The 26,823-nt window shown below is 34.2% G+C and overlaps 1 protein-coding gene across 1 annotated transcript; it reads right to left on the bottom strand.

Annotated features, from left to right (window-relative positions):
* Positions 1 to 13,351: 13,351 nt before the first annotated feature.
* LOC137931958 (odorant receptor 4-like) lies at positions 13,352 to 26,422 on the bottom strand. The gene is made up of 9 exons (XM_068775465.1): positions 26,326 to 26,422; positions 24,970 to 25,122; positions 23,348 to 23,536; positions 22,189 to 22,390; positions 21,691 to 21,823; positions 20,315 to 20,419; positions 16,388 to 16,476; positions 14,958 to 15,024; positions 13,352 to 13,426 (listed from the first exon to the last, which is right to left on the bottom strand). Exons 1-9 carry the CDS (start codon positions 26,420 to 26,422, stop codon positions 13,352 to 13,354), a joined length of 1,110 nt encoding a protein of 369 aa, XP_068631566.1.
* Positions 26,423 to 26,823: the final 401 nt, after the last annotated feature.

Here is a 26,823-nt window from a genome sequence, read left to right as displayed (position 1 = left end):
TATCAATTAATGTTTTCTATAAAATTTTATTAATGTCTCTAGAAAGAGATATAGGGCGACCCTGTAAACAGCCTCTATGATTCATATAAGTGCGGCTGCTCCTCCAAAAGTAGACGGCTAAAAGATACTTGAAGGTACTCTGCACCTTACCATACGCGTTCTCCTCTCCATGCGGTGGTCTTCTTCGAGTGCACAACTTAGACGTATAGGGATATAATATAAGAAATAAATATTTAAATAAACTTATAAAAGCAATTGTAATTAATAGTCAATTTCAATTAGTAAATTAAAATTTTTATCGTAACAAAATGTACATTATAAAGGTTCAGTTAACATTAATACAACGAAATGTGTCAGAGGTTCAGTAATTAAATTAAACAAAATTGTATAGAACCCGCGTGTGTACCAGTTTTGCAGCGGGAAATAAATACAAAATCGGTTCCAATTTAGATTGGGTTCGCGGAAAATCGAACACAAAAATATTTATTATAACAAAAAATGGTTTTAATTAAATAGCATTGATCTCTAATTTTATATTGCAACCGGTATATAAAGGTTGCCTTTGTAATATTTCTTTCATTGAAAATTATAAGGAACCATAAAAATATACGTGATGAAATTTAAAACCTTTCCTCCCGAAATGAGAAGCCCTTGGGCGTTGTGTATTAAACTATTGCGTTATTGTCAGATCGTTATGTTTGATAATGATAAATGGAATCGCATACGTTGGAGGCTTTACTTTATAGTGCCTTGTTTAATTCTGTACACCATTAGCACAGTAATTTTTATCAGCAAAGTATTTAGTAAAGGAGTGGCATATAATATATCTGATGTAGCTTTTATGATTTCTATGGCCTGTGTTAACATACAAGGTAAGGAATTTTATTTTACTGCATATAACTGTACAAATGATCATCATTGTTTCGGCCATAAAAGTTCCACAGTCGCACATAGGGCTATCCCAAAGAAATCTTTGGGAACCAGAAGGAAGCGGCTTGCATTCGGCGTCTTTCAGAGAAACCTTTAAGAAGAACAAGTAGGCAAACAATAGAAACAAAAGTGCATATCACTAGTCGAAATAAATATTTTAAATCTGTGATAAATGCGGTATGAAAACAAGAAGGTTAAAATTAAATTATGAAGAAATATAAATGTAAGTGTAAAGCCAAAAAAGAAATAAAAATGGATCAGAACAGAATAAATTGTAAACCTGTAGTATTCTAGTTTTAAGCTGACGAAATCTAGGTGATGATTTTAAGTAGTTTAGAAAAAAACGAAAGTGATGACAGTATTTACGAAGAATAAAAGATCAGTGAATATAAATATTATGATGAAAATAATATATTTTGTAAAAATAGTTCCGGTATACACAAGAAAGTACGAGAGGCCCGTAAACAGGAGTCATCTATAAAAAAATATCATACCGTGGTCGGACGTCATACCTTACTCTTAGCGAGAAATCCTGAGCATTGGCTCCATAACTCGTTCAGCAACCGTAAGCTTGTTAATGACGTCACAGTTAAGTGACTTAATGTTTGTATGTAGGTCATCACTGATAAATTTTAGTCTTTAGGCTCAGAAGGATTTTGGACTAGAAGATGTTTTGTAGTTATCCGAACGCTGTCTAGTCGAGTTGAATTAGCGATTGCTTTTTTAAATGTTAAGAATACATTCAAATTATGATAGTAATATTTAATGTGTTCTTTATGGTTTCCTGTGTTTCGTTAAATTAGTATTGTTCGTCTTTTTGTCACCTTTGAACCGAAGTTCCCTCCTGCAATCTCCGAATCCCAACTTTTGTATGAACGAAAACAATTGTTTGATATGAAACCACCTACTCTATTTAATTTTCAAATGTTTCTTAGCTATTGCCAAAGGATGCGTTGTGATTTATAGAAAAAAAGATATAGAGTGTCTGCTCAATGAATTGGCGTTTATATGGAGAACCTCGAATATAACTGAACAACAAACGAATACTAGGACAAACCAGATAAAAATGTTGAAGCGTTTTCATTTAGGTAAGCATATTTTTTAAGAGTATTAGTTGTCTATCGATTCCAAGCAGTCATATTGAATTCCTATGGAGGCTTTTAACCAGTAGGGGATATCAGTGATGATGGAGATGAAGAACATTATAGATTATGAATTGTAAGTTCCCGGGTTCGGTTCTCGGCTGAATTATTGCACGAACATCATCGCTGCTTTGAAACAAATCGGCATATCAAAGGACCTAAAAATTTTGAAGATATGTTAGATCAACCACTTAGCACTGGTAGCATCTTGTATTTTCTTTAAGTGAAGGATTGAAACTTATCTGTGTAAATATGTTATAATTATTTTTAGTTATATTAATGAGAATTTTGCAGGAACTAACTAGTTATTTAAAAAAAAAAAAGATTCTTTATGCGTTCTTTAACTTGGTGTATTTTCAGTATTCTATTGGAGCAATGTAGTTGCAATCTATGGGCATTTAATAGGACCATTGGTTTTAGTGTTATTTCATAAGTTCATTTTAAACGAGAACTACTCGCTGAAGCTCCCACTTGTAGGCGTGTATCCCTACGATCCTTTGAGCAATTGGTTCAACTATTTATGCACCTACGCATTTCAATGTTTTTGCGGTAAGTCATAGGAATATTTTCACAACTTGAATCTTTATATACTTAAGATGTTTTGTAATAAAAAGATAATTCACTAAGAAATGTACATTTATCTTCTAAATTCAACTTGGTGCGCATGGGTAGTGCGGGTAATTCGCATTTATAAGCGGGCTGGCGAGCGGTGCACTTTATTGCACGACTACTGCTACATAGCGGAAGTAGCTATATATTAGTCCTTTTCTTACTTAGGATGGACTTCCGCAAAGTAACGTCTGAATCTATTAGATACGTATTTTTATAACCGGTCTCTTTTTTGTTAAACGGTTTTATTTAGTTCGACCCGTACGGAATTTGTTTATTTGGGTCAAAATTAGAAATTGAAATTTAAGCACCTTCCCGTTGTCAGATTGATACGAAATTTGGTACACACATTTAATTTAGATGACAATACAATATAATAAAATCAATAACATTATAAATTTAAGATGGCCGCCGATACAAAATGGCGGATCACGTATTTTTCCTTAACCCCCTCAAAATGGGTATCAAATGAAACGGCTCCACTAGTAAAACACGATGATTATGTCAAAATTTAAGATTCAAGATGGACGCCGTTCCAATATGGCGGACTAGGTACATATTTTTCCACAACCACCGCAATAAGGGTATCAAAAAACCGTTTAACTTAAAAGTTTTTTAAATGTATTTATTTTTGGTTTATTTACTAGTCGTGTTATGAATTTAATACGAATGTTTTTTTATTGTTAAAATGGCGAGAGAAAACTTGATATCGCACGAAGTTTTGTATTTCAATTATATCATCTAACAATTCGATTTTTAAAAAAAAAATGAAGTGTGACTTTTTTAATTTGAATAAAACCTTTCAGCATTAAATCTGTTTTATCCTTTAATAACTTCGGAATTTTTGATGATAACATTCTGCGCGAATCTTGGAATGGAATTTTCTTTGTTAAGAATGGACTTAGAATATGCTTCTTCAATTAACACAACCGATGAACAGAACGACCAAACTTTTGAACTGCAAGTGAAAGAGAACAACTACCAAAGGTTTTCAATTAAGGATATTCTAAGACGACATCAAAATCTTATAAGGTAAATACTGTTGTAACTATGCCTTAACTTGATAATTACACTAATAGGTCCGGTTCGGTTTTTATCAATTCATTTTCGCTTCCTCGTCACTACTCCGTATTGCCAACTTCCGATTATACGACAGTATCTTTGTAGTGCTTGCATATTGGTTGATGTAACATATGCAATGATGGATTCTTATTATGAATCAGCCTGTAAATGTTTTATTATATAATTCAAGATTTTAAAAATAACTTATCGATTATAGGATGACGAAAGAATTGGATGATATATTCAATGGAATCGTGCTAATGAATACGATCTGTGTGACGATAATTATGTGTTTCTTTGGATTCGCAGCTACGGTAAGTAATTTTTTTAAAACATCTTTCATATAATTATATGAACTTAATTACAAAAGCATTGTCAATAAAAAAATTGAGTAAAGAGATAGAATGTAGAAGTTAGTAGAAGAAAAAGTTAAAATAGTAGTATATATGATGAAACCGAATTATGAATACTGGCCACAAAATTATATAATGAATTCGAAAAACGAAAAAATAAGGTGCGTGAGATAAAAAAGAACGACGAGTAAATGAATTTCTAATAAATAATAAGCGCTTTCGTTCACACGACCAAACAGATTTCTGAACAACAAAAATTTCCTGGATCGCTCCTTCAAGATATCAAGGAAACAAAAAGAAACAAAACTAATGGCTCTTCATGTGGGGTTAGGCAGAAATAGGGTAATAAGGGTGTTAAATGAAGGCTTATATAAGGAAAATAAGCTATCGTTTACTTACTGAACCTAAAACTGTAAGAACCAGCGTTTTCTTAAAGCGGTACATGAGATATTCTCCTTTCTTATACCTTGTTCAATAAAGAATACTAGATGTTCTAGGATTGTACCCATACTCATAGAGAAAAAAGCACGCGAATCGACTTCACGAAGGCTGCCCCTATCTAGAAGAGATTTAATTTTGAATCAGTTCAGGCATTGACGTCGCTCAAATATAAATGTGACAATTCTTAAATGGCCAATTGTTTCTACTTTATTATTTGTTAAGATATACGTTTTGTGCATTAAAAATAATATCATAAATTATTCGTCATATCAGCTAATAGATGCCCACTGCAAGTCATAGACCTCCAAAGATAGCCACGGCCATAACTATGTCATCTGACTTAGTGGTTAATCCATAAATTTTTCGGCCGCAACGGCTATTGATTGCACGACCAATTCTTCAACCTTCTTATCTTATTATTAAAACTAAGTATTACTGTTCGTAGTCAAGTTAGTGTTTGGAAAAATTTAGTTCACATCCGTGGATATCTAAAGTATTTTATTTTCAGATAGCACGCGAGGTAATGAAAATTATAAATAATATTTTAGCTGCATCAGCGATATCTTTGCCTTTGTACATATTTTGTTACTACGGTGAATTTTTGAAAAATGAGGTAAGTTAAAATTTATATATTCGTATTAACTGTAGATTATTAAGTTACTTAAATTCAAATCGGCAACGATAGTGTGGCGTTTAAAGGAGACACAAAATGATCGTAGTGAGGAGTTGCAATCCATTTCAGTGAAGATGACAATTCGTATGAATTTTGCAGCGAAACATCTTCAGAAGAATAATCAAGAGTGTAGAAAAAACATTGTAAGTTGACAAGAACGCGTCACTAGACCCGCTTTGTATTTTACGACCCGTAACCTCTTTCAAAGAGGAGTCTTTTGTTCCAACAGATGGAACATTATAATCTAATATAAAAACGTGGTCACATTAAATGCGGTTAGCACATAATTTTTTTGCTATTATAGCAGTAACATAGTTTTGTGATCTGTTATCATCTTTTATATTATGAGAAGAACATGAACAGCACAACCTGAATGATACTAATCAAATTAGGGACGTCTTTAATGACACTCTTCAACTTAATGTTACGGAGGTACAAACGCGCCCAGATCATAGAAGATCTCATACACAAACTAAAGATAACACAGTTGTATTTTTTATGATCATTTTAACTTGTAGATGATGACCAACTGACTCAGGTTCCCTGGGGAATTTCCAGTGATTATCTGCGTCTAGCTTCTTTATCTGTTTAGCTTTAAGGTCTAAGATGGGTAGTGGTGTACATCAATACCTCACTTTGCGTCGTGACTACGTTCCAAAAAAACACGACGCAAATTGAAAATACGCAAAGTGAAATAAGATTTTCTATAGCAAATCGTGCAAAGAATCGAACCCAAAACAACGTAATTACTGTGAAAATTGGTATTAATTTAGCTGCAACACCACTTCTAAAATACGCAAAACGATACGACACAAAGTGTCGACGAGTGTGACTCTGTGTTTGGCACTAATCGGTGTTACATAACTCCTGAAGATGCCCCGTGGAGGGGTGAAACACGCGTTGAGTGATTTGACAGTGGCAGTTGTGTAATTCGCATTGATTGCCGCATATGCATTTATCAGCGGGCTGGCGGGCGGTGCACTTTGTTGCGCGACTACCACTGCATGTGCGGAAGTGGCTAAATATTGGTCTTTTTTTTAGATACTACACAAAGCAGGGTATTGGTGTAATAAGCTTTACCTTATCTATAGTTGTACATTTTGTTTGCCAAATATCTACGAGAGAGGCTATGCAATAGCAATTTGAGCCATGTTACTGAATTTTAAGGTTGTGTCGATACGTATAGTTTCGTCTGTAGATTCAATCGTTGATTTTTAAACAATTAGAAAATGCGAGAAGTACTTTTTCGTTAGTCATTGTTTATTCTTATATTTAACTATAGCGATTTTCTAAATATAGCATTGAAACAATGTTAATTTTGACAATAAGTTTATGAGACTATCTCGAATTGGGCTATTCGATCGGATAGACAAAAAATTCTTTATTCATACACGTGTAATGACATGAAGGAAGTTTGTAAGTTAGTCACATTAAGTATGATTTTATCCACTATTTAAAATCATTGTACGTCACAACACACTATGTACTTTCCTCGTGATACTATTACCTTGTTAGTCGATTACCTCATCCGCTACCAACGATCACATAATCTTTCTGCAGAGCTTGGGTGTTGCAGATTCAGCGTACAATTACCTATGGTACAAAGAGAGCGTTTCTTATCAGAAGATGATTATTTTGATAATACTACGGTACGTATAATATAAACATCAGAAAAATATTTATTTAGGTTTGAGTCTTACAGTCGGTATCTTTACACTAAAACTTCAATAACGACGGCGCGTGTATATTACAATGTGCTGAAACTCATAAAATGAAACAACTAACTGCACCTGGCAGATGATATGTAAAGAAAAAAGTTAGTCAAACTCCCACAAAGAAGGCCGTAATGGTAACTCTGTCAGAAGGTCAGGTCCTGTTTGTAAGAGAAGGTTTTTCTCGCATAGGACTTCCATTACTGGACATATGTCTCCTCGATAGATTTTCACTAGGACATGTGGAAACTGATATTAACCGTCTTTCGACAACTAAACATGATCTGTCCACTAGGTTTCAGCTGGAAACATATAGCCTAGAACTCTATAAGTAATTTGTACAGCAGTTTTGAGAGAATATGCTTGGAAAATACTTAATTTCACCCGAAGGGGTTTTTTATTCTATTTTGTGGTCTTCACTTAAGCCAAGTCGACTTTTGGATATATGCCGCTCTTATAGATTTCCAATAGGATCAGAAAGAAGAAATCCGTATGTTCACCTAGTGGGCGGAAGTCCCACGCTACGCGTACCTGCTAGCGTATTATTTTCATATTTTATAGTAGAGTAATAAGAAGAGATAGGCATTCTCCCGGTGATAAATAGTAAAGACAGTCATCATTTCAAGACTATTCGATTTAAAAATAACTGTACTTTCGAATAGTATAGTTATGCTTATGAACTATAGTTCTATATCAGAAGTACTATAAATAAATAAATCGTTTTTATTTCAGGAAGCTTCCAATATTTGTGATATAATTGTGATCCATATTATTATTTAAATTATTATCAGAAATTATAATTATAATTAAAATAAAAATAGGTCTAGGACTACACGTGGCGTGTACTTTCATTGACATACACAGGAAGAGCGCTACTCTTTGGTATGATATTGAATGCAAGTCGAAGGCATATTCTGATATATACATACACAAATAAATAAAATCACAGTGTCCGTTTGTAATATTAAAATAACCTTAAAATAACTTTTTACCATATGCGTATGAATATATATATGGCACATATCCGAAAAACAATTTTTTTTTTCGTTTTTGTCTGTCCGTCTCTCAGTTTTATGCTAATCTTTAAAATATATAAGATTATAAATCTTTAAAATATATATTATTGGATAAGATTTTGTCGCGACATATAAGTACTAGGTGATACCTGATATAATAAGAAATAACTTGGGCGAATTTTATTTTAGAACAAATCTATGACGAAAACAAAAAAAATTGTTGAATTCCACACGGACAAAGTCGACGGCACAAGTAGATAGATTAGCAAATAAACGTGTCTTGATTGTGGACAAAAGGAAACTACGACGAAACTTTAGAAGCATTAAGTGGTCTTATTTTGCTGTGGCTGTGTGTTGGTTCTGGAATAGGTCATCCTCTCCAGGAGGAGGTTTAGTCAGAGTATTGAGAAGCAACAGTGCGATGAAAAAAAAACAGCTTTACGTGTGTATAGAAGTCATGTTGGAACTCGGTCTTGTTTTAACCCTTAGTAGCCTGATTTTCGAAATTGAAAGTGAAGTTTTTTTTTTTTGCGTTGGAAAAATATTATACAACAGTAAAATACGCACAGCCAACTTATTAAAAAAACAAATAGTAATGTGAACATTCGGCTTAAAAGATTGGTATCAAAATTTAACATTAGGTTATTAAGGGTTAGAAATCGGGGTCATTTGTCTTACTATAGAAATTCCAAGAGAATGCAAGTAGCTCTTTATTTTTCTTTTTAAATTTACTTCATTTTAAATAAATGATGATTGTATATATTGACAGAGCGCAACGGCCGTGCTGTTTAACTGCATGGGGACGAGTTCCAGTCACATTAAAAATGTTTACAAAGGTAATTTAATTTACGTATACATCTCGTGATATTGCTAACGTGATCTTTGTAAATATGGCCCAATTTATGATGTAGTTGTGTAAGTGAGGGTATTATTCTTGAAAATTAAAACTGAATAAGACAGTGGCAGTATAATAGCAGTACTTTTTGAATAAGAAAAGGACCAATATTTAGCCACTACCGATCAGTGCCAGTGAAGACTCTGTGTTTGGCACTAATCGGTGTAACATAACTCCTGAAGATGCCCCGTGGAGGGGTGAAACATGTGTTGAGTAGTATGGTGGCGGCGGTTGTGTGATTCGCATTGTTTGCCGCATACGCATTTATCAGCGGGCTGGCGGGCGATGCATTTCATTGCACGACTACCACTGCATGTGCGGAAGTGGCTAAATATTGGTCCTTTTCTTATTTAGAATGGACTTCCGCGAGGTAACGCCTGATTCCATTAAATAGTCCTTTTTGAATTAAATAACATCACCACTGCTTACAAAAGGTGAAGGAAAACCGTATTAGTTCGGAAACAAAACTGCGGCGACACGGTTTGTTGTTTCTTTTGATTTATTTATTTTTGTAAAAATATCTTCGTAGTCATAACAATTGACAGACGCCCACTGCATGGCACGAGCTTTTTTCAAGTTTCGCTGCTGTGACCACAGCTACATCCCGGGATATTAACTATCCCGTCGGTAAACTCTGTCGGCTCGTGGTCACCACTTGAGCGATGTGCTCCGCCTGTTACCATTTCAAACGAGCAATTCTTCGTGCTACATTGCTGAACTTCATTTTTCCGCGGATCTCTTCAATTCTGAAGCGATCTCTCTATTTATTTTACGTAAACTATATTTTACATTGTACTGTGTAAAATTGCATATCGTAATACTGTTCGATTAAAACCAGTAGCTTAATGATCTGTTTGAAATACTACTGTATAATTTTGATTCAATTCTTTTCTACTTATATTGAACACCTGAAATACAGGCGGAATTTACATCTCTTTACGTATCTTACATGGTTATATTTACTTAAAATAAATTTATGAATATATATTATTTTTATGGATTCAGTCGATTAGATTCGTCTGCTAAAATTTCTATGGCTACAGAAATTGTGCTGTAATAGACTCAAAAGTAAAAGGCGTAAAAATGGTTTTTTGTGAATAAATAATGAAGTCATTTCCAGGTAATGAGTACAACGTATTCGTACTTCTCCTTGGCGACCAGCGTTTACTCACCCGATGACGATTCGGCGAATTAAATTCGGCACAATTTAAATTCATCTAGATAAAAATTTATTTTGCATTAAAGTAGTAAACTGTTTGTATTCTGTTCTTCGCACGTGTTCTGATATACAACTGTAAATTTGTTTTATTACCAAAATGAGTCTAAAAATAAAGTCTTTCAAAAATTTTAATTTTGTTTTATTTAATATCATATTTTTGCATAAAACGTTGAATTGAAAAATCACTCATTGAACCTTTTAGAGTTTATTGAGATACAGGCTCCGTGACATTTGCATCGAATTGAAGCCCTCCTGCGTGTATATAACGGAATATTTGAACAATTCTTTAGAAACAATCTTAATAATTCACTGTATCCATAACAGTGTTTTGGTTTTAATTGAGTATTTTTAATCACACATCCTGTAAGAAGATTGCGCATCAGAGAAAACACTTTCAAATTAAGAGCTCTTTTGGTGTCTGAAGTCGTAAGTTAGATGTTTTATTTTACTAAAGTTTCACAAAAACTGAAGTTCATTTTCTCTGGATGATAATGTTTCAAAAAGTTAATTATACCATCGAAACAAGAAGAAGGAAAACCGAAAAGATTAGATGAAGTATTCAAGGGAGCTGAAGAATGTTCTGGAATAAAAAAAACTAATGCTTTTATTAGAAACTCTGTAAGAAATGTATACGTACTTCCTACTTCTGAACAATATAAAGAGCCGAAATTAAGATTATCAACGATAACTCGTAGAGACAACTTTTGTAAAAACAGAACATACTTAAGGTATAGGTTAGAAATATAAGACAAATTGACGATGTTGGAGACAGACTCAGTTTGTACATAGTAACAAATTCCATCCACAATTACTTGGACTATATGAGGTTGCAAAAAAAAAATGATCATGGTGATGACCTGATAAATGCTTCCAGTTCTGCTGAAAAATTGAAAGCGAGTATGGATTAATATGATTATATTACTGCTTTTACCGCAGTGTCAGTTGACAACATATGCATATGACAGATGGGAGACGACAACGACAAGATGTCTGATATACAACTTTTAGACTATACCATTGCGCTTACTAACATATAATATTATTATTTTGCGAAATATAATACTGTTTTCTTAATTCATGTGATTACTTATATTGATTTTAATAATTATTTTACTCTATTCAATTTGACTGGTCAGATATTACCCGTAATTGTCAGTTATCATTACGCATTCATAATTTAAAAATCAAAACACGTCTAAATTAGTTTATTTTCTGACTATGTTACTCTGGTAATAACTTATCACTTACTTTAAGTATTCAAGGTTAAGTATCTAAGTAAAAACGAGGTATATAACGTGAACCGGTGTTATTTTCTTAACACCAGGGTAAAAGCCCTGTTCTGAAGTAGACGCGATAATGGATTTAAAAGCAACATGCATATTTCATGTTGGGCTCTTTGAAAACTCATGGAGATTTGCTACCCGCAGGAGCAGGCTCGCTTTTACGTTGATAGTGTTAGGCGAATGTTTTAAATTATTACATTTACAACTTCCTTAATTTTTTTACCTAATTGTTTTAGTTACAATTTTTAAAATAAAATGTAAAATTTTCCTTGAAAGTCGATTTGTATCTTTTGACATCATTTTTATTTCTTTGCTTGTTTTTGTAATTTCTCCGAAACTCGTCGTTGTTTTAGACGCCCACTGCGAGGTTATGTTCTCTCCCAAAGATGTCTTTAGGAGTATAAATCATAATATCTACTATTGGCTGGTAGCTTGACGATCGCAGATACAAGAATGTATCCCGGCAATCAAACTTGCCTACCTACGTACTTATATATGTGGGAGTGAATCACGCAAGCGAATAATATGTTTTTAGATATTTTTTAAACACTTTAATTTTTCATTTCTTACATAGTTGATACCAACCGGCCCATTGCCATCTTCCCAGAGATTCCATAATTCATTCCTACTCTTCATTCATTCATCAATCAATCGCTCACTTCCTTCACTCTTACGTTCCGTTCCCACATATATATATAATTGCTTCTTAAGATGTAGCGCAATGGTACTGAGGGTTGATTGTAAAATTAATCTGGAAGGACATGCCGTGGACTATACCTAACTAACCAAATTTAGATTCTTTGCTTTTAAAAAGAATAATCAGTTCAAACCATTTGAATTTTAGTATCTATTTCATTTACAGACTGCATGTCTGTATTAAATATAAAATTTGTTCAAAGTTTAACGGTATATTTACTAATAAGGAATCGTGTTGATTTAGGTTGAGTTGATTCAATTATGAGGAAACGCGATTCACAGTATAAACACATGAGGTTCACCCAGCTCAATTGCCGGAAGAATGAGTCCATTTAGAAAACCAACTCGACCGCTCAAAGGTAGAGTTTATTAGGGCTAATAAAATCGATCTACTTACAAATAGGAAATTTCATATACATAATATCTAACATATAAAATTCTCGTGTCACGGAATGCGTGATTGAACTCCTCCGAAACGGCTCAACCGATTTTCGTGAATCTTAGCGTACATATCGGCCTGGGTGGAGAAACAGACAACATCTATTTTTCATCCTCCTAAATGTTAAGAGTGGTCCACCCCTAAATTTTTTGTTATTTTATATACAATTTTTTATGATACAGCATACAAAATACACACAACCCTAAATTTTCACCCCTCTAAGACCAACCCTTATTTTTATTTGTTAATTAAAAACTACAATTTTTTTGCAAGAATTTTATTTTATTTGAACTAAAAAAAATGTTTCCAAGAAATAACATACATGGCAAAACAACGTTTGCTTGATCAGCTAGTATATCTATAATAAGAAGCTATATTGATTAAGAAAAATAGGCAAAAGGAGTCCAATGGTTTAGGATTGCTCACGACCGTATACCGGTTCAATTACCGTTAGTGGTATAGAGTCAAAAGGCTTATGCTCGTAAACGATGGTAGAAAATATGGGGAAGAAGCCGACACTACGTAAGTTAATCCGAATCGTAACCATAGTCGGTGACGTAAATTTCAAAGCTAAGGCTTACGAGGGAACCTAAGGAATAAGGATAACGAATATATATTATTGTAGACTTAAAGCAATTCTTCCTGTATCTTTATTTGACTTTATTATATTGTACCAGTTCCTATTCAAACATGATATCTGTTTAATTGAGTATCAAATAAAACAAAATAAATATCATTCAAGAAGTTTAATCTTAAAATCATTTTGCTATCACGCATCTATCGTTCTGCGTCTGATTTTGAATAAAGAATATAATTATAGAAGTTTATAGAACGTAGTGCATAAGAAATTTCCATTGTGAGTACATAAAACTGTGACAAATTTAATCCGTAGAATCGTCATCGCCTGAGTAAACGCTGGTCGCCACGGAGAAGTAGGAATAAGTTGTGCTCATCACCTGGAAGTGACTTTGTTACTTAACACAAAAAACAATATTGTATGCAAGATTTTTTTAATTACAATTTTTGGGTTATTCCAGTACGTGTATCAATGGAATTTAGAGCGAAAGACTATTCGAGCTAATCAAAAGTGATGCGTAAAGAGAAGTGAATGCATGCCATCTGTATTTCTGGTTATTATTCGGATGCTCCCAATAAAAAACTTACAGCTTAAACTCACATATTACAAGAGAAAGACAATTCAATCAAAATTACATAGGTTTATCAAAATAACACATTCAGAGCTAAAAGATGTTGTTAGGGCATCAGCTTGTATCAAACAAGTATTTATTTGAAATATCTTTATTCAAATAGACATTTGAAAGCACTTTTGATTATAAAGCTTATCTGCCATAGGAGTTGAATGGTGCTCTACTGAGTAAAGACATAACAGTTACTTTTTTTTTAATTAAAGAATGTTTGATATATACATTGTAATAAAAACCCTGCAAATGAATCAACTTACTAGCTACATTTGAATCAACTTGAAACTTTTGAATGCTCTAATGGGATTCATTTAATAATATACTCATAATTTCAGATTTCAACTAAGAACAAGTCGAAGACAGTTTCTGGAATTTTATTATTTATCCGTACACGTAGACCTATGAAGGGTTTGTTAACTTTTTGAAGACGAAATTTGTGCATTATGAGTTTATTTTTGTTTCTAGTAACACTAGATTTTAGCTTTAAATATTTTATCATCGTTTTTTATTTAAGCATATGACTTCATTTTATATGTATAATCAAAAATTTTAATACAATTTCTTTTTGATTTACAAAGATAATTAAACAATGCCTTTTGTACAGTAGTTGAAATGAAATAAATACAATGTATGAAATGAGCGGTTTGAATGAAGTATATATACAAGAAAAAATTCACATTCTCAGACATACACAAACCAAATAGATATGACAAATGTGTTTATTTTTAAAAACAAGATTTTAATTTTAAAAACGATTTGAACCTTCGGGCTGAAGTTAATAACTTATAATACAAGTTAACTACTACTTAAATAACATATAAGTTAAAATGTTATAATCGCTCGTGTGAAGTTTTATTTGCGCAAGTTAAATATTATATCAAATTTTAAATCTAATTTATAAAGAAACTGTTATACCAGCGTATTTAAATAAGAGATTGTCGTTTTGAGCCCGCGCTTCTACATGGGATGAGATATTTAATGTTTTTTTTAATATGCGTGAAAATTTATCATCTATCGACACGCAAATAGAATAAAAAAATCTAAATTAGATAAAAATCCTCAAAACTCTGACATTCTTTAAGTTTTTAAATGTAATTGCGACACCTATATCATGACCTACTCTTTCGCTATTAACTGTTTTAGTCTTCTAACGTATATCTCCTGCCAGTGGTCATGAGTCAAAAGCACGTGTTGGTACAATTTAAACCCAGGTTCATTAATTCAAACTACATTTAGACTGAGCCATTATAACACTATCATGTAACATATGACGAAGTCAATTTACCTTTGTAAACATGTTTAATGTGACCGGTACTTGCCCCCACGCAGTTAAACAGCATGGTCGTTGCGCTCTGTAGAAATATGTTATTATTATTTAAAGGAATGTGTTGTCCTTCTTTGAAGGTAGGGAAGTGAATTTCCTCCGGACCTTTCGCCACCTCGCAGCGAAACGAGAAAGCGTCATCGTCATGTTGCTATTTTTAGGAGTACGTTCGTATTCTATGAAACCATGTACTAGGAAGGAATAGGATCAATATTTAGCCACTTCCGCACATGCAGTGGTAGTCGTGCAACAAAGTGCACCGCCCGCCAGCCCGCTGATAAATGCGCATGGGGCAAACAATGCGAATTACACAACCACCACCGTTAAAACACTTAATATTTAGCTATTTCCGCACATGCAGTGGTAGTCGTCGTTTCACCCCTCCACGGGGCATCTTCAGGAGTTATGTTACACTAATCGGTGTAACAATGTGGCTAAATATTGGTCCTTTTCTTACTTAGGATGGACTTCCGCAAAATAACGCCTGATTCCATTAAATGCCATGTACTATGTAATTATGCTGTCCAAACCGAGTATTTAAATAGATACTTTATAGATATAGATATAGTTTTACTACTTACGTTTTACTTTATAGATATAGAAATTTTCGCGGTTTGTTGGCAACAAAATTTCTTCAATAATATTTCGAGGTATTGTTTTATTTTGTAAGGGAAATTCATGCGGATACTCGATAAAACGCCTTGTAAAAAATCCGTCGAGGTTTAATTAAATTCCACCAACTGAAAGCTTTACTTTAGTCGGCAAGCTGTCACGTTTTTTATGCGTCAAAATATTTCCAAGCGGAAATCAGTTCTTTCATCTGTTCTCACAGAACGAGGCCACGGCCCGTCATTACCTTCCGAGCATTGTCGTTAGAGATGCTGTGCGTAAGGATATATACCCTAACAAATTTAGTCCATCAGGTTCCGCTGCTACAACTCCCTGGACGAGCTTTCCGCGAGCGTGTGTGAGGCGGAATCCACCGCAGTGGAAGCAATTCGCTACCTTTTCATTCTTCAATTCGCATTCCACTCTACACAGATAATTGCGGAAGCAATAAAACCAGGTGAGCCTTCTCGTCGCTACATCGAGACTTCGACGGAGGAACGCTCTTCTACGACAATAGCACTGCATGCTCAGCAAGTGGTTTTTTCGTACGTGTGAGCTCTTTGGTGACGGTAAGTCTTCGGCGAAGGTTTTTATCATCTTCGGATATAAATGAGAGGAACCTTCTGAAGACGTTACCGTTACGGCCACCGTGGTAGGAGCATAACTCACTGTGTATTTTTTATGTGACGGTTCATTATAACGACATGTTTATTTATAGATACTGTCTGTGTGACTCAACGTCAGAAAAATATTTAATGGTGTTTATGATATAGTCTACGTACCGTAATACTAATAATATAATCATCTTCTGATAAGGCACGCACTCTCTGTACCACAAATTGTTATACGCTGCATCTGCAATACCCAAGCTCTGCGGAAAGGTAATGTGAACATTAGCTGTAGATAAAGAACTTCGAAATAAGATAATTGTAACATATACAAAGTATGTAGAAGGTTTTAAGTAGTGGACTAATGCAAGTAGGTTAGATAGCTAATGTATACTATCTTTTTTTATTGGACATTTACGAATAAAGCTTTACTAATTCGTTTATTTTGTGTATTATAACGGATGAGACATTGATAATGTTTTTGACGAAGTACGTGTTACGGGAGGCTTGCGTTGCTCTGATCGGACCTAAATGGCACTAAGCCGAGCGTGCATACGCGAAACACTACTCGCGTACCACGCCTCGAGAGATTAGTCGAAATGACCGTATGGCGTTCTCTCCTACCAACGCGCAGACCTGAGGAAATCAAAGTATAGACCTTAGCTCCTGCTGGTAAAAAAGATTAGTGAAGACAGCATCGTCTCACTGATAAACAGTGACAAGAACAGGCCCGAATTCCTTAAATGTTGCAGAGTAACAGTTGAAGACGTAATTAATAGGAACAAAGGTGCAAATAGTACAGGTCGAGTAATAAATCAAAGGAAAACAAAAAAATAAACTTATGTAAATTTGCAAAAAGCTGTTTAATTGTTATTTAATTAAAAATGTTATATATTATAATTTGATTGTAATGTCCTGTCCTATAAATATGATAGGAGAGAAAACGAGAGGCCCCCAATAGAAGAGGCCATTTAAAATTTAAAAAAGTAGAGACCTGGGTTCTGTATTTACGAGTCTCTCTCAGACACGGTACCTTGTAACATAACATTGTTAGTTTGTATTAATTAGTATTAGTTTATGTAGTTTTAATAGTTATTGTATAAATTAGTTATAGTATATAAATAAGTATTATTATACATGTTTCTTTGATTTATCGTACTGTTTGTTTCTTTTCAGAGCTAACCCCATGTGTCATGGTATAGTCCATTTAAGATTAAAGTGAAAGCGCCTGCGTGGAATACAACCGGATGCGCTATAGTAAGATTTTATTCTGTTAAAAAACGGTTAGTGTTTTTTGGAGGTACAACAAAGGTTGCATCGCAACTTAATTGGATACTTAATAGATCTAGCCTTTCGGAGACGATCAAGGTTTCTGATTAAGTGCCTCATGAGAAAGCATTGTGAGTTTATCTATCAAAAGAAAAAGAAAATTTACGGAGTTAAAGGTACAGATTACAAGTTAGGAATATTTCTTAGAGAGACAATAAACAAAATATCTACAAGAAATGGTTATCAAAAGTCTGTTTATATTGACAACGCACTGAAAATATTTCCTTTGGTGTATGTAATGTAAAAGTGATAAAATAAAATAATCAAAATATCTACAAAAAATGGTTATTAAAAGGCTGTCTATATTGACCACGCACTGAAAATATTTCCTTTGGTGTATGTAATGTAAAAGTGATAAAGAAGTGGTAAAGAAAGGCGGTAAACAATAGTACTACGTCTCTGGAACCGTGACGAAATGGAAGAAATACACATTTTGTGTTGCGAAAATCAATACACGTGTCGAGCATCATTCTAACTTTACTTCAATTCTTGTATTAGAATTATTCATTCTTAAGTAGTAGCAATATTTATCTTTTTATTTTCAATTTGAACCCGCATTCAACTACAAGAATAATCAGCTGCTTCTGTGAACCGGGCGTGGACCAGACCGTGGTCCACCTGGTATCCCATTGTCCTGCATTCGTGGGACTCCGGGTCAACTCCGAATGCCGGTGGAGCGTAAAAATAAATGAGGGAAACATCGCCTCTATGTTAGAAGACGCCAAAAGTAGGGAATCGTTTCTGTTTTTGTAAAGTAATAGTTAAACATGTTACAAAAATAAACAAGTGATACAGTGTAATAGAATAAGCATAAAACTGTAAATAAAAATGTGAAATAATGTAAACAAAATTGTAAAATAGAGAAATAAGAAGGCGATGTATGATTGAGAATTGGAACGAAAGTGAAAAATAGAACGAATTGTGGAAAGAAAGAATGGAACGATAGATTATGTGAAGAATGATAGTAGAAAACGAAAATGAAAAGGACAGTGAAAAAAAAAACAATAAGACAAAAAACGACCATGTCCTTCCCAAAGATAGGGGAACGAGAATAAAAAAAGAATAATCAGTTCGAAAGTTTTTTAGTAAATATTTGGGCTGTGGTAGACCAGCGGTAGAGAACTGAGATTTGTGATTGTAGGTCACGGGTTCGTTTCCGGGGATACAATGTTATGTAATTCAAACTTTGTGCATTAATTATATATAGGGGTACGGAAATTTCGTATTTACGAAATAGATGCGAATAAATGCGAAAATTACACATAAATGCGAATAAATGCGAAATATATGGTAGTGTTCGTATGATGGATTAATAAATTATTATCGTGTCGCCCGAGTCGCGACTCACTTTTTGGACACGAACTGACTCGACAGAACGAAAGCTTTCGAGTCTCACTTGTTCGTTGCCTATCGCTACAGTCGGGGACATAGCATGCGAGCACTCAAGCAGTGTTCATTTATAACGCTTTAGGCACGCAAGTGTTTATAAAAATATTTTTTTTGTGCTCTTAAAATGGGATGCCCTAAGAAACATTTGACAGATAGAATACTAGAATTTAAGAAAGATGGTCTGTATGTGTCCGACACAAATATTGTGATGTGCCAATATTGTAACATTCGTTTGGATAGTGACCAAAAAGATACATTGAATTCTGAGTTCTGCCCCAAAATAATGAAATTGATTGATGAGTTAGAAGGGACAATTTATCCAATTGCACACCTGTTATGGAACAAATTAGAGGATTTAAAATCATCGCTTGAATGGCAACGTCAAGGTTATTTTTATGAAAAGACGTCACAATGTCTTAAGGACTATGAAGGAATTGATGAGACAATAAAAACTATGTTGAAATCAGCAAGCGACAAAAGTTTCAGTAAGCTTTCTCTACACATGAAATTAAATAAGACGAACGAGGCTTTCTTTCACATTGGCCAATTGTTTTCCCCATCTGTGGCTGCAAGTTCAACTACATTAAATATAAACGTATTGCTGGAAAGCTTTTCGAAAATTCCTTTTTTCCAACAATTTCCTCAAAATGAGCTAATTGATGGGTATGCGCACTTTCATAGGTTAATTATTTGGTCTATTAATATAAATGAAAACCCCAATGTAAGGGACATATTGTTGGCTGTCAAATGCAACTTTCCGTCCTTTGCTGAAGCAGCATTACAGAGTATTTGGAGTCCAACCAACAGCGTGGACGCTGAACGCTTCTTCAGCACATACAATGTCGTCGTAACGGACTGAAGAACGACGCTTAAGGAGTCAAATGTTGAAATTGTTTAATTTTTTATCTATTAATTAATTAAAATTGTGTAACTTGACTTGTACTTTGAAATTTTGTATTTTGTTAAACTTTACTTTCATATTTAGTCATAAAATTAATAAACAAGTATTTTTGTTTAATAAATACCTAATTTACCCAAATTTTATAATTTAAAAAATATAAATGCGAAATTTATGCGAAATTTTAAAATTTTGAAAAATATAAATGCGAAATTGGTGATTTTTTTTTTGCGAAATTTCCGTACCTCTAATTATATATGATTACTAATACCCGCAAGGAACTTTCAAGAGGATGGGAAAGCAGCGTCCTTTGCGTACTATAATAATACACTGCGATCGACAACCTGTCTGCCAAGCATGGCGTAATGGCTATATCATTATATGCTATACCAGAGATATCTTTGAGGGAGGCCTAAGCCGTGCAGTGGGCATCTAGGAGCTGAAGCTACGACGACGATGAAATAATGTACAAAGAAATAACGCACCTCGTTCCTCAAAAATTCACCATAGTAACAAAGTAAATACATGGGCAAAGATATTCCCACTACCGCCAAATAATAATATATGGTTTCCGCTGCCCCGCGAGCCACCTGTAAAAGATAAAAAAGTCGATTAGTAGGGACTCCAAAATATTTGCCTCAGAACTATTGAATACAGTCAGAGACACGGATTTAAATTAGTTACTTACTTTTAGAGTGAATACTGTAAATGGTTGCTAAACAGCTTAATGGTGCCTCTATACATATATGATAATTATATAAGAGGTAGTTTTATTTTTCTTAAATGGCAACACTACTCGATCCCGTCACTCTTTTGTGACGACTTGTAAAAGCACTGAAAGTGGTTGGGTTGAACCAGCGTTTTGATTATTGAGTCGGGAGCTCGTTCACTCGTTCGATAATCATCGAGGTGATAAGTTGTCTATTGGAAACTATGCTAGTTGGCCTATAGAAGAGAGTAGGCCTATAGTATAATATAGTAGAGTAGTAGAGTATTAAAAGTAGAGTATTAAGGAATAAAAGTATTTACTGTGCTATGAATTGGAGTTTTTATGGTATTTATTTTTATATATAAATATATGTATATATAGATACACGATAGTGATGACCCTTCGTATGTGTTATAAATACTTTTAAGTCTACACATATACGGAATAAATAAATAAAAAATCTTACCGTACATGCGAATGCTAAGCCACACAAAATGAATGTCGCGCAGAGTGTATTTACTAACACAATTCCGTTAAATATATCGTTGAACGCGTCTGTCATTCTGTATTCAATAAATATTAATGTATTATTATTAAAATTACCCCAAAAAGCTCTGTACTGTTACATACACAAGGTGGGTAGTAATAAGTTTTGACAGTAATAGTGTAGTGCTATATGCAGTTTGTATATGCTATATGTATTTCTCGCGCTTGACGGTTACACGGAGGGGTCGAAGAGTGCCTCTTCTTCGCTTTGGGTCCGCCGATCCTTCCCGTACCCTCAGTGTCCTGGGCAAAGGCAGTCGCATATTTTGCAACCACAGCGCCAGGACTCGGGGGCTTACCTCTCCTCTTGCCGGCACGCAAGGGCACACGTGATCCGCTCTTGCTTTCACAACCGTACTCACCTCTCTACCAGAGGGGCGCATAAATGGGGCCTGATAGTCGACCAGGCACCTCGTGCTCCTTAAGGTTTTGGGCCAGGGATGTTAAAAGCCCAGCGGTTGATGTGGAAGTGTCGCCGTGACGCAAGACTTTGCATCTACTAAATAAGGCGAGGCTGCCTGGGCAAAGGCCAGGGGTGAATTTAAGCATCGCTGAACCACCCTGGGTAATAATTATTTATTGAACTTCGTCCATGGTTTTTTTTACTTGAAGTCCCTTCGCGGTTATGAGCTGAACTTCCTTCCAGCCACTCATCCCGTCGGCGTGGTCCAATTGGGGGTATTTTTGAAGAGGTTTTCTTCCTCGCAGCTCTGTATGGATACGGAGCTCCCGGTCCTTACTGGAATTATGGGATATCCGGGGTCGGTAGAAGCCAAGTGCACGTAGCACATCACCGCAGTGGTCGCATTCGCTGTCCTATCTCTGCTACTGGATGCTATCTCAATCGTCTAGTGGACTAAACAGTCCTTGATCGTTAGTCTTTTGAAAGAACTGATGGTACGCCCCCAACTCTACCAGTTTTGGTCCACCCTGGAACATGTCGGGTACCACTGACATCTGGGTTGCGTGCCCCTATCTGCCAATCAGAGGACGCGCCCGATGGAAGATCTGATCTGATAAATTAACCTAACCTTTTTCTATTAAGGCTTTGTAATTAAAATGATATGAAAATAAATATAGAGTCAATTTTAAATTATAGTTTACCTGATAAGAGTTTGATGCCGTCTAACAATGTTTTTAATTGGTTTCATTTTATTAAATATTAGATCGTTCTGTTCGCCTGTTGCAGTAAATGATGAAACGGATTCCAAATCTTGTTGTAATAGAGAAAATTCTATTCCGAGGTTCGCGCAGAAAGTTATCATAAGAAATTCCAAATTCATTAGACTATAAACTAAATGTAACACTGGAAAGGTTTTGTAACTTCATTAAAAATACATGTCAATTAATTATTTAATGGCAAATAGTGAGGAAGTAACATTAGCGACAATGCCTTTGAAATACAAAACATTATGCAAGACATTTTTTTACCCACCTATTTGAAATTTAATAAAATGTAGTCATTTTCACTAGGTAACTATTTAATGGAATCAAGCGTTACCTCGCGGAAGTCCATCCTAAGTAAGAAAAGGTCCAATATTTAGCCACTTCCGCACATGCAATGGTAGTCGTGCAATAAAATGCACCGCCCGCCAGCCCGCTGATAAATGCGTATGCGGCAAACAATGCGAACTTTCACTAGGTAACTATGAAATGGTGGAATAATTCGTCACCATAAATATTGTTTTATGTATACTGGATGCAGGCTGGTAATGGTTAACGGTCTTATTGTAAATCTAGGGGGGGAGGGGTTAAGTCCAGCAGTGGTTGCCGACCGGCTGAAATGCTGATGATACATCTTATATAGTAAAAAGAGCGATTTGAATTGACCAAATTTTCTATTTGTTTTTTTGCAACTGGTGACCACTTGCTGGTTGAGCCGAGAGTAGCTTAACTAAGCCTTAGGTGGATAAACGACATAGTTCAGGTTGCAGAGAGTGGTTGGATACGGACAGCAAAAGACTGATCATTGTAGCGATCATTGAAGTAGAACTATGCGTTGCAGTAAACATCTATCGGATGACATGATGATATTATGATGATGGTGCAGTGGTGAAGCGCCACTTTAAGCCTCCGACGTCTGAATATGTGGCCTTAAAGTCATCATGCATGGGTCACAATTAACCGGGAGACTTAACATCAATTGGACAATGTTGACCTTCTTCACCAGTTTTCTTCAACTCAACTACTGCGCGACTTATTCACATTAGTATTATTTTCAAAAGAATATGACTACTAACATAACTTCGTACCATTGACTTACTTATGAAGGTTTGAAATGCATAGGTAACCAAATAACTGAACCAGTTGTCAGAAACATCGTAAGGTAATGCACTTTGAAATGGAAGCTTCATTGTGCAGTGTTCTTTCAGAATGAACCTTCGACCAATAACCACGAACAATGGCCCCGAGAAATCAACGACGATTCCAAGCATATAGTTCCAGTAGAATACTAAAAACAAAAATATATATGTCATTTATATATATATATATATATATATATATATATATATATATATATATATATATATCCTCTATCTAAACCTTTACCGCCTAATGGCAGAGCCTTTTTGTTTGCTTTTCTTTTGTTTTGTAAGGTGATATTTTTTCAGATTATTCATTTAAGTATTAATCTTTATTAATTAGTTGTTATATAAGGTCTATTTCTAACAATTTTTTATATTTTTTTACCATCATTTACCATTTTTATAATTCATTTACTTTTTTAAGCTACTCAGTAATTTGATTCTTGAGCTCGTGTAGATGAGACGTATTTGAAACATCGGTGGCATGTATTACACTTTACACTTTACATCTTTATTTGACTAATCTTATTTTTCTATTTTTATTTTTATTTGGCAGTTTTTTTTTATTTAACTTATGATTTTTTAAAATGAATGTTATAATTACTTAATCCTTAAATATTTAATGGAATGGCGTTATTTTGCGGAAGTCCATCCTAAGTAAGAAAAGAACCAATATATAGCTAGTTCCGCACATGCAGTCGTAGTCGTGCAATAAACTTTATTGTACGACTATGACTGCATGTGCGGAAGTAGCTATATATTGGTCCTTTTCTTACATAATTCTTATTTCTTATTTATTCGTTTTACTAATTTACAATTTTCGTTACATACTATTTTTATCCTAAGTTACATTATGTCGCCAGTATTGGTCGACTACAACAACCCTTCTGCTAAGAAGAAAAATCACTCCTCTACTTATTTCGCAGTCTGTCGCACCTTTTATCTTATCCGCCACCAGAGACAAGAAGACGTGTTTTCATTTATGTAAATCTTTCTCACCGCGTTGCATTTGATCTAGTGTTTAATGCAGGGGACGATTATTTAAGACCACCATTAAATCTTTGGGGCGATACCGATGACTTACGAAAGTAAGAAAAAGCAGTGTACCATAGTATCGACACTTTTCAACTGAGTCCATTTCACTTGCAACAGAAGCATCCTTTCATAACGTATAGTTCACCGGATCACAGTGTGGTAGGATGTTAGAAGGTCACTAGGACCCGCCTTAAAATTAAACTGATGTTTATTGAACTACGACAATTTACTTTATATATATATAGCACCAATGGTCACGCGTCCCCGTGATGTTACTGCTAAAGATTTGTTTTACTTAAATAAAATTGTTCGTGTAAACTCAAGAGAATAACAAAATGTGTTTTAAAACTAGAAAACTTTATTTACAGCCAGACTATAGATATAGAGTCACAATTTTCTGTGATCTCTCTAATCTCTTTGATCAATGATTTATTTTTTTAACTTATTAATACTTTTTTGTATACCTTAGAGAATAAATATAAGAAGAAAAAAAGAAATCTCAACACTTGCTTACTACTGAACAGGCCACTCAAAAATTGCTTACCGAAAAGAAAACGTTTCAATGTTTTTATTTGCTTTTTTCTGGTTGTCATTTGCTGTTCAGTTAAGTGAGAGGTTCTCCATATGGATGCTAACTCATTGAGTAGATTTTCTATATCCGATTTTTTATAAAGCACTACGCATGCTTTGCAACAAGCTAAAATAATTACAAAATTATTATTAGATTATAAACATTAAACAAGCTTATTGATCGTAAACATTTCCGTAATTCGTACTAGAAAATTTTAATTATGCCTTTTTAGCAAGTGATAGGATTATACGTAGCTCCATTAACTAAAAATAACACAGTTACTAAGGAAAATTTAATTTTATTAAATAAAAATTGAAATAATAATATTCCACAACGCTTTCACTTTCACTGGGCACGAGGGATTCTCTGAGGATCTTCACAGATTCAAACTCAAGAAAAGTCCCACGTGTTTCAGTGACCCAGGTGTCGACCAGACCATAGTACAGGTGTACCACGGTTTGGCTTTCAAATTCAGGACAGCTTCCTGAATTTTGAAGACCTAGGATGGGATGCCAGTTGGTGATAGGGAAGAAAAAAGAAAGTGAAACTATCGCCTTCCTCATGGGTGACGATGAGTGTCGCCCATCATTTCTAAGGTATTGCAGAACAACTATACAGAAGGTTATTAAAAAGAATAAAGGTTAAGGCTTGAGTAGGATCAGAGGAATGTAAAATACAGAACCGAATTAAAGGTAAATTATAAACTAGTCATATAATAAAATAAAATTTAAGAGACAAATAATCAAAATTTAGAAAATTAGAAAAATGTGATGAACAACTGTGATAAGCAATATTATGATAAATATTGTAATATTTTGGGAATGCAAGGCGGATGAAAGGCTATGAGAGAAAGAGCAACAAGAATACCAAAGGTGTGGAGAATTTTAAGACGGATAAAAAGAAAGAAAAATCACTAAAGGTACTGTGGAGGAAGAAAGAAGACATATAAATAAATATATAATTGGAAAAATTATTATGTACCCGATATAGTAAGATCTGCCTTACATACAGTAGGGGGAACGTATGGACCCCAAAAGAGTGGGCCATAAAAACGCTCTAATAAAATAATTTAAAGTAAAATGGAATGTTTACATAGGTTCAGTACTGTACACGCTGTGACCAAAATGATAACGAAAATTTAAAAAGGTGATAGAATTTGTGACGAAAAGCAGTAGAAAGAGAGAAAGATCATGCGAAGTGTGAAAGGAGAAATAAATATAAACAAAGCTGAAAAACCTATTTACATAATAAAAAATACTTGTCTTTAAATATGCTAAGGGCTAACGTTAAATGTTTTATGAAACATCTGCAATAAACTAAATGTCGTACCTTGTGAACTAGTTAAGCATATAGAAATCATATAAGCTGCATCAGTTATATTCACTTTTTCCGTAAATACTTTGAAAGAAAAACCCCACATGCTCATGAGTAGGACAATTGCGCCAAACATCAAACAGTACAGCTTTAATCGTGTAAATTTCGGAGTGTTATTGTCAAATAAATCGATATAACATTTTCTGAACAATTTGAAAGACACTTCCCAATGCACGCCGATTTCTGGAGGAAAAGTTTTGAACTTCATTGCAATTTTTTTGTTTAATTACTCTAAATATTATAATTACTAGTGAAAAGAAAACACGCAAGACTACCTTTATATACTATAGTAATGCAAGTTTAGAGATCCGTGCTTTTTATTTTAAATTCCTTAATTCCCATTTTATTAAATTCCTATCTGATCAAAATTATCAGTAAGTTTCGTATTTTTTTTCTTATCCATAACAAATGGCTACCCAGGCGAGTTTTATTTTTCTACCGATGAACTATTTA

This window comes from Battus philenor, unplaced genomic scaffold (genome assembly GCF_028537555.1).
Source record: "Battus philenor isolate CCGP_79_NKW_IND1 unplaced genomic scaffold, ilBatPhil1.0.hap1 SCAF_11, whole genome shotgun sequence".
NCBI classification, from domain to species: Eukaryota; Metazoa; Arthropoda; class Insecta; order Lepidoptera; family Papilionidae; genus Battus; species Battus philenor.
Note: the sequence above shows the minus strand (reverse complement) of the source record. Positions and strands in the feature narration are given on the sequence as shown.